Below are 8956 nucleotides of genomic sequence, written 5' to 3'. Positions count from 1 at the left end.
TAATTCTTATAATAGAGAAGTGACTACAGTCCTTAAGTAAACCTTCCATTGGCCCCAGTAAGAGTCAATCCCTTGTGCAAGAACTGCAGCATTAGACCTTTGAGTACTCCATAATAGGCTTAGCTCATTCACATGACTCCAGGCCCAGCTCAGATATGAGATTTTTGATGTACATTTAGAAGTTTTGCATCTTTGCCACCCTGGCCGCAATAAGCTGAGGTATGGGTGATCATCCTGGGTTTCTGATAAGCAAAGCCACTCTTATACAAGGTAACTGATTTTTAGGTATTGCTCTGTTGCACTCCTCCACATCTCATTGGGTTTATGGCCATGAATTCAGAACACTAGGGGTATGCCCTATTTGATTCGGATTTGGCCTGAATCAGGCACAGTGATTCAGTGAATTAGTTGATTCAGATCACTGTCCCCGATTCGATTTGGCTGAACCCAAATCTGAAGATTTGATGCTGATTTGGAGATTCAGTGATTCGGACATAGACACAGCTTTAAATGTTTTTTCTACATACCTCCAGGTACCAGCGTGGCTCGTAAACACTGCGATGCTGGGGCGGATGAAGCATCCCACAGAAGCATGGGGGGGCTCCCTTGCATGCTTGGCGGTGAACCTGGAAGTGGACTGGAAGTACTTCTGATCCACTTCTGGGTCTGTTGGCGGGGGGGTGCCCTGATGCCTCCCCAGCTCGGCGATTGGTCTCAGGGAGGACCCTGGGTGCCTCCCAGACCCAGGAGGCACCAATTGCATGCTCCCCAGCGGACCCAGAAGTGGACTGGAACTGCTTCTGGTCCACTTCTGGGTCTGCTGCTGACCACGCTGGGGAGACCCCCATGCTCCTGTGGGACACTCCATGTGCCCCAGCATTGCAGCATTCACAGACCGCCGGCTACCTAGAGGTATGTAGAAAAAACATTTAAAGCTGTGTCTATGTCTGAATCACCGAATCTTTCCGAATCGCTCTCAATTCAGAGGGTTCTGATTCGATTCGGAGAGATTAAAGAGTCCTCTGATTCAATTCTGATTCAGAGATTCAGCCACCAAATAGGGCCAAATCTCCACCAAATCGAATCAGAGACCAAAGCTTTGCACAGCCCTAATATATACTAATAGCAATTATCCTCTCCAGGTATGTGGCTTCCAGTTCAGATCCAGATCTCGTTGTCAGTCAAATAGCAGTTTTATCATTGCTATTTTATGAATGCATGGGATATTTAGACAGCCTTAACTGAGAAAAGTGTTCCTCCATTATCCACAGTTTTGTAGTTCAGATCTGAATCAGGTAAATCATTACAGTGCTTCAGAATTTGTGGTAGGACTTGTCTATGGAGAGATTTTTTTCACCTGATTATTTTACTTATGCAGAGAATCAAACTTCAGGAGAAACACAGCAAACTATAAAACCTTTTTGCTAAACACAGTTAATTTTGGGGATTGGAATGCTGTTTATCCTCAGTCATTTTTACAGTGCTTGTGGTTTTCTCCCAGTTTAGATTTACAGCTATATATCATAAAAAAAGAGAAACCCCTAATTTAATGATATCATTTTTAACTGTTATTTGCTTGGCAAACAGTCACGTTTGCATGGGAGGCTAAAAAACCCCTGCCACAAAACCAGTTTCTCTTATTTTAAATTCAATAATTGCCTGAAAGAGTTTTATTAGATTATAGACAAACCAAATATCGAAGTTGTGGAGTCTTCTCTACATGAGAATGCTGTCAAGTATCTGGCTTCAGATTTTCTGGCTAGTAGCCAGCAGCTAGAGGACCCACTCTAGTTGCCAATACATAACGTGACGAGCATAACACAGCCATGAAGTGTTTTAAGGTAATCTGGCCAGTAAAGCATTGCTTTACCAAAGGGTGGTCTCCGAATCAATCACAGCCTTTGGCAAGACTTTTGCCTTAAAATTGAAAACAGACATGTTTTCTGTTCATTCTTTGGGTTACTACTGTTCAATGGTGATTTACAAGAGAGTGTGAGCTATGGCAATCTCTCACGCAACTTCAGATATGCCCTAAACAAATGCACATTTAGAAATCTCCTTGCTCTAAGACAATGGCCTCACAAAAAAGTATATTTAAAGATCCTAAAAGATTACCATGAGTCCTGTGCTGTTCCCCAGCAGTTGAACACGGAGGCACCATTGTGCAACTTATAGTACAGATAGCTATAGAAGCAACAACATGATTGAAAGACATAGCAAAACACACCTCCGAATTCAATAAAACAGAAATTGTTGTTTAAGCTTTCTCTATTGTTTAGTGGCATTTCCAACAATATCTAGCTTCCAAGGTGCATTTTTCCCCCATTTTGTTTTCATCTTCAACCTAATCTGGCCATGTTTTATTCAGTAGATAGCCATACTAACTTACATTAATTTCTATCTGAGTTATACAACAAGTAAAGCAGTAGTTAGCAATAGAGAAAAGTTGTTTTGTTCTGTAATCTTAGTCTTTGTTACAGTCTGTCTCAGAGCTAAATTCTCAGCTGAAAAAAAATGGCAAAGCCCATCAAAGTCCCAGTTCACTACAATTTGCTCTCAGTGGCATCAACCCAAGCAGTTATCATCATTGGCACTCCCAGTCCTCCTCATTCTTGTACTGCATCCGCACTCCCATCAAAGGGTCTTAGCTTTCCAGACTACCTCAAAGCAGCATTTACAATATTACAACTCTTCAGAAAAGGACCAGTAATATACAGGATCCCACTAAGATTTTACCACCAAAGATAACCACTCTTACATGCAGTTTTAGTCCTTTCTACCTAGCAATGGATTAGTAAGATCAGAAAACAGCAGAGCTGGAAAAGACATCAGGAAACCCTCTAGTCCAGCCCCCACATAATTTTCTACCGAAATAAACACCACCACAATCAGTTTGTCCTCTGTCCCCAGGATTCCTTGACCCTACCACTCAAGAATGCATCCTTGGTTATGGTGACTCCTGACCTCATGCATATTTGACATTATTCCCTTGTCACCTGTTTGATGTTGTGAATGCTATATCTATGGCAGAATGCAGCTGTCCTTTTGAATGTGAGACTTGTCTGCCTTCTTTCTTGTCTTTTTACCTCCATTTTGAGGTATAATTCCAAGAAAAGGGGGTTGCTAAACCTTAAGTAGTCATCTAATCAAATGAAAAAGTATTGGAGAAGGAGTTGGCTACCACTCCAGAGAATTGTTGTTTTAGATCTGAATTCTAAGTACATAAAGCTGTTGAAGGATAACAATCACCCAGCCTAGTGAAGTTAATAAGGAGGGCACCTGGCAAAAGATTATGTCATTACCCATTTTAAAGCAAGAAGGAAGAGATCAGAAAAGGAAGCTAGCTGAAGGAGCGGGAGGAAACTCCAAGTTCTGAAGGAAAAGGGTAATGGAAGTACGCTAACTTTTTTTGAAAGATACTGACATAAGGCCAAATACCCCTGAGAAAGCTGAGGCTGGGAAGTGCATACGCATAACTTACTGTTTGGCCTAGAAGAGTATTCCTCTTATGCCATCTGAACTAAAGACAATGCATTCTGGAATCCCTTTTGTGAATTTGCATGTTATGCATTTTATTTAAGTCAAGGGGAGGTAAACAGGAAAACAAAATATCCTCAAAGGTGGGGTAAATAGTATATTTACATAGCTGGGGCAGGGACATCACTAATCTCAGGGCCTATGCCTTTGGACCATCATGGGGCATCAGATGTCCAGATGCAGTGGCTCAGGCTAGAATCTGGGAGGCGCTAGAGCAGCCCTCCCTTCCCTTCTACAGTACTGAGCTAAGGGGGTGGGGGGGAAGGAGATTGTGGCCAGGCTCTGGCAGGACATTCTGATTAGCCCAGCAGGGAATTGATCATAGTGTTTAGGGAGGCCGCCCAAAGGTATTTCCGGCCCTGGAGAGGGGCAGAGAGGGGTCAGTTCCCTGCAGGCTGCAGTGAGAGAGGAGCGGCTGAGCATCTTGGCAGGCAGAAACTGCAGAACGTGCCTGAGGAACGCTGCGGGAGTGATCCTGAGGCAGGTGGAGGTGTGCACACATGTGGGAGGCCTGCACACATGTGGTGGGTGGTATTCTCCGGAGCAGAGCTGCAGCTGAGGATCCGGACTTAGGGAGTCCCAAGGCCTGAGAGAATCTCCAGACTGGAGTTTTTCAGCAGAGGATCTGGAGGAGGGCCTGAAGGGAAAAAAAAAATACAGGTACAGGTAGAGCCTGTCAGCACATGGGGGAAACCCCAAAGAGACTGTGAACATTCATAGGGGTGCAGGGTAGGTTAGCACATTGCAAAGAATGGACTGAGGGATTTTTTTGTCCGGATTATGGTGATTGGGATGTTGAGCACCTGATCACGAGTAAAAGGGACATTACCAGAACCTGACAAGAAGGCTGAGAAGCAGCCGGAGAGTTCTGTGGGGTTTTTTGCTGTTTCTTTTGATTTTCTTGAGCATAGGCCAAGACTGGCCCCTGGAAGGATGTACCCAAAAGAGGCCCAAGGACACGCTGGGGTAGAGGGCCAAAATAAGGCCACAACAGGCACAGCACTGCAACTTGCCTGTGGAAGAATATTGTGAATATTGTGAATCTGGAGAGGCTAGGCTGGAGTAAAGGGGAGGTTTTGGAGCCCCACAGAAGAAACAAGGATCAAGATCAGGCAGGATCACCAGGGGCAGTGCCTCCCAGGAATATATACATCATCAAAGTCGTGGCAGGAGAGAAAATGCAAGATCCACTTCCTGGCAGACCAGGTGATCCAGAGCCAAGGTCCACCCTGTCACCACCTGTAGGCAGACCAGCTCAGGGCAGTGCTAACAAGCCCTATAACATCTACAGTCATCACAGTGGCTCGTTCAGGGGAGGAGGAGGGCTGCTGCCCTCTGTGCAGGCAAGGAGACCCCCTGTGCGGATCTCTGATCCCTGTCATGCTGGGTCGCAGGGCAGGGAAACAGCACAGAGCGGCGAGCAAGCCTGCTGGTCCCTGCTGCACAGCTCGGCTTTGCGGGGAGCAGAGATTCGCACTGGTGGTCTCATCACCACTGCCCACCCCACACTGCCCTGGCGTTGCATGGCAGGGCAGTGTGGGTTTGTGCCACATAACCCGGCTCTGGGGAACAGAGATCCAGGGCAGCACAGGGTGGACAGTGCCAGTGAGGAGACCCCCTGCGTGGATCTCTGCTTCCTGCAGAGCCAGGTCGTGGCAGGGACCAGCACTGCCCTGCCACGCAACCTGGCTCTGCAGGAAGTAGAGCTCCGTGCTGGGGGTTTCCTTGTCGCTGCTGCTGACCCCACACTGCCCCAGATCTCTGCTCCCTGCAGAGCCAGGTTATGTGGCACGGACCTGCACTGCCCTGCCATGTGACCTGGCTCCTCAGGGAGCAGAGATCTGTGCCGGGGGTCTCCTAGCCACCACTGCCCACCCCATACAGCCACACATCACCGGGGAAGCGTGGGGTGGGCAGTGGTGATGAGGAGACCCCTGGTGTGGATCTCTGCTCCCCACAGACCCGAGTTGCGCAGCAGGCCAGCAGCATACAGCTGTTTTCCTGCAAGCCCTGCTCTGAAACTCCAAAATTTTTGGAAACATTTCTGAAATTTTTTGGATGCCTCTTTTTGTTTTGGAGATGTTTTGGAGCCTTCTGTTTCAATTCGGATTTGGTGTTTCCAGCACCGAAATGGCCTGAAACACCTCCAAAACGAAACAGCTGCCAGAATTTCACACAGCCCTAGTGCATCTATGCTCAGACTTAAGAAATATAAAAGCAAACAGGTGCAAACAGGGTGGGACCCAACTACAGCATTTAGGTGAACATTCAGCAAGGAAAGCTTCTTCATGACTGTGATACCATAGGAGAGACCTTTCTTCAACCTCCTGAATATGTCCAGCTGGCTTCCGGATTGGTTAGAACTGGTAAAGATTGTGACTCCAAACATTCCTCCTACACTAAAAGACAGAATTGGAATCATCTTCTATCAGTGGATCTGGGTCCTTTAGAACAAAGGAGCCTTCACGATCCAGGAGGCCTTGGCAGTGTCAGGATATATACATTCTCCTATACAGCAAAGAGATCGGCTGTTTGCACTAAGAGTTTTAATGCTTTTTAAATCAGGTCCATAATTAACTACCACATTAATCCCATTGCTTTCCAATGTTGCCTTGAAATCATAATGGACCATCATTTCAGCAGAATCAGGCCCTATACATGTTAATATATACATATTTGTGTGTGTGTTTAATGTCAGTTAGAACCAGCTTCAAATGTTTTGCAAATACATTCTTTGAAAGATATTTCCATTCCTCATTACAAATCTTATGGCCTCAAATGGCCAGACCAATTCTAGTCGCTGTAATGTGATTCTGCAGCACTTTGCAAACTGTTTATATAAAGAGATGGCTTCATTTACCCTACACTTGTTTTATTATAGTCTTCTTGGCACATGCATAAAATTGTCAAAACTAAAATTATAAATACTTTGGTCTTGAGGTTTCCCAGTGTTAAAACAGAGCTTTAGCGTAGAAATGTGTTGTTTGTAGCAAAAATCTTTGGTCTCTGAGTTCTAATATAAATTAGAAAATTAAAAATAGCTGAAAAATTTAAAACACTGAAGTTTCCATTGGTTCCTTTTCAGTTAGACATGTGTGCATGGATAATTAACATGGATTATTTTTCACCTTCTTTAGTCACCACCTTTAAATTGTACCAGCGTGCTAAGCATGTGTACAGCGAAGCTGCCAGAGTGCTGGAGTTTAAGAAGATATGTAGTGAGGCACCTGCCAATGCAATTCAGCTGCTGGGAGAATTAATGAACCAGAGTCATATCAGCTGCAGGGACATGTATGAATGCAGCTGTCCTGAACTGGATCAGCTGGTGGACATCTGCCTGTAAGTCCTGACAGCAATGAAAGTGAACTTCAATTGAGAATATGGTTTGAATTGATGAGAAAATACAACCTCATTAAGCTGTGGTAATTTAAAAATGAAAGAAAAGTAGTTTCCTTCAGGGACATTTATATGGTCAAATGTTTACCCATTGACATCTGAGTAATGCTTATCAGATGAAGAACATTGTTTATAGGGTTACAGTGGACTGGGGGTTCAGATTGACTGCTCATCAAAATTCTCACAGGCTATTAAACTGACTTTTCCTTGTGAAGATTTCAGAAGAGGTCACTATTCGTTTTCTCATTTGTTACATATTCTATTTATCTTTTCCTTAACAAACCACTGCTGGCCACAATTGCAGTGTATTCTTTAATGTTCTGATGTTGCCTTAAAATCATAATGGAACATCATGAAAAGTTTGGTGCACTTTAACTGAAGTCCTCAAATGCTAGACTACAGACAAATGGTTACATACTGAGTATGTTTTAGTACAGCTTTTACAAGAACTAACAGAGACAGCTGCCAAAATGTAGGGTCATTGTAAAAGAACTCATGCTGGTCTCCTAGTGTTCCCTTATGTTTTGAGGGTTGGAGATCTGGAATGAGGAGCTTTCTAAGCTGGCAGTGGGGTAGAGGCAGCACCTAAAATTCTTTGGGCTGACCCTAATTAGAAAATTCTTGAGGTGAAAGCCATGCAAGGAGCTTATTGAACAACAGATGTTAGAGGTGGGGAATTTATTTCACACAGCATTAGCCATAGGTACAAACTGGAACCCAAACCTTCAAGAGCTTATATTCCAAACAGAAAAGGCATTTCAGAAAAGAGATGAGCTGAACCAGAAAACACAGGCTATCACGTTATGCCGTCCTGTTATTGTCATGATCTTTATCCATAGTGGAAGATGAGAACTGGTTATTACAGATAATTTACAAGGAAAAATACAATTAACTAGATGGTATTTGTGGTTTAGCTTTATCCAGTACTACAGAACCAGCGTATTAAACTAAATAGTTTGGTCCCACATAATTTTCATGTGTAACTCGCATGTCTAGAGTATCCAGTGCATTGTTAGCAAAGATATCATTGTGCTGATTTTGATCAAAAGTCCTTGGCTATAGGAAGAGTTTAATGAATTCAGTATGGCTGTATGTAATAGTTATCTTAATAGTGGCCTTTGGGATGCATAATTGTTTGGGGTTAAGTAGTTAAACAAAGCTTTATTACCCATCACAAAGGAAGTGTATAGTTATAATTACATAGTGCCATGGGAGCACCATACATGAAGAGTTTGCAGGATTTATGTCATGAACTGTAGTTTCATTGTCTTTAAGGAACCAAGGTATTCTGTGAGACACTGTTGTGCAATTTGCACTCTTGCTTTCAAAAGAGCTAGAAACCTCATTGGTTTGAAGATTTCTGTACTGGTAACTACATTTTTCTTGTTAAAGTTCAAATAAAACTGGTTTATGGTGACAATACAAACGTCATCAGCTGGCAATATGACACAGGCTTTATCATCCATAAGGTCCTCATATGACTCCCATCCATCAAGACTGTAAATCTATATTAGTTCTCAGGGTATGGAAATACCAACAATTTACTATGGGGTAAAAAGGAACTGAGCTTTACCATGTGTCTGCCTACATACACACAATAAATAGAAGCAAAACCCTGAAAACCTCCTCTTTCACTGAGGACTAAGCTATCACAGTTTAGCTTCCACTTACTGTGGAATAAGAACATATACAAGAACAGATGACAGAAATAGGGTAGGGTATCATGGATGGGGCTCTAAGTTTTTGTATGATACATAAAGGCAGAATGCAGGGTAGGGTGGTATTTACAGGCTAGCTTGTTCAGAGGCACACATTTTTATAGACTATAGCCTACTTTGTCAGATGCTACTTTGTCATTCACAGCAGTTGACAAAGTTGGCTGAAGACTATAAAAGCTCATGCCTCATGAATGAGTTAGTCTGAGGCAGGGGCAGGCAATTATTTTGGGCAGAGGGCTGCTTACTGAGTTTTGGGAAGCCATCGAGGACCACATGACAGGCAGCCAGGGGCAGATAAATATTAA

The 8956-nt window shown here is 43.6% G+C and overlaps 1 protein-coding gene across 2 annotated transcripts in view; it reads left to right on the top strand.

The window, feature by feature from the left end:
• The window catches only part of GALK2 (galactokinase 2), a 100270-nt gene that overhangs the window by 77133 nt on the left and 14181 nt on the right, over positions 1-8956 (top strand). For both annotated transcript variants that reach the window (XM_019504166.1, XM_019504165.1), the window contains one exon: positions 6675-6876. In XM_019504166.1, the coding sequence (XP_019359711.1) occupies positions 6675-6876 (202 nt within the window). The remainder of the gene's footprint in view (positions 1-6674; positions 6877-8956) is intronic.

Source organism: Gavialis gangeticus, unplaced genomic scaffold, assembly GCF_001723915.1.
Source record: "Gavialis gangeticus isolate Ggan-Ray unplaced genomic scaffold, GavGan_comp1, whole genome shotgun sequence".
NCBI classification, from domain to species: domain Eukaryota; kingdom Metazoa; phylum Chordata; order Crocodylia; family Gavialidae; genus Gavialis; species Gavialis gangeticus.
The sequence above is the reverse complement of the archived record's forward strand: the minus strand, read 5'-3'. Positions and strand labels throughout refer to the sequence as shown.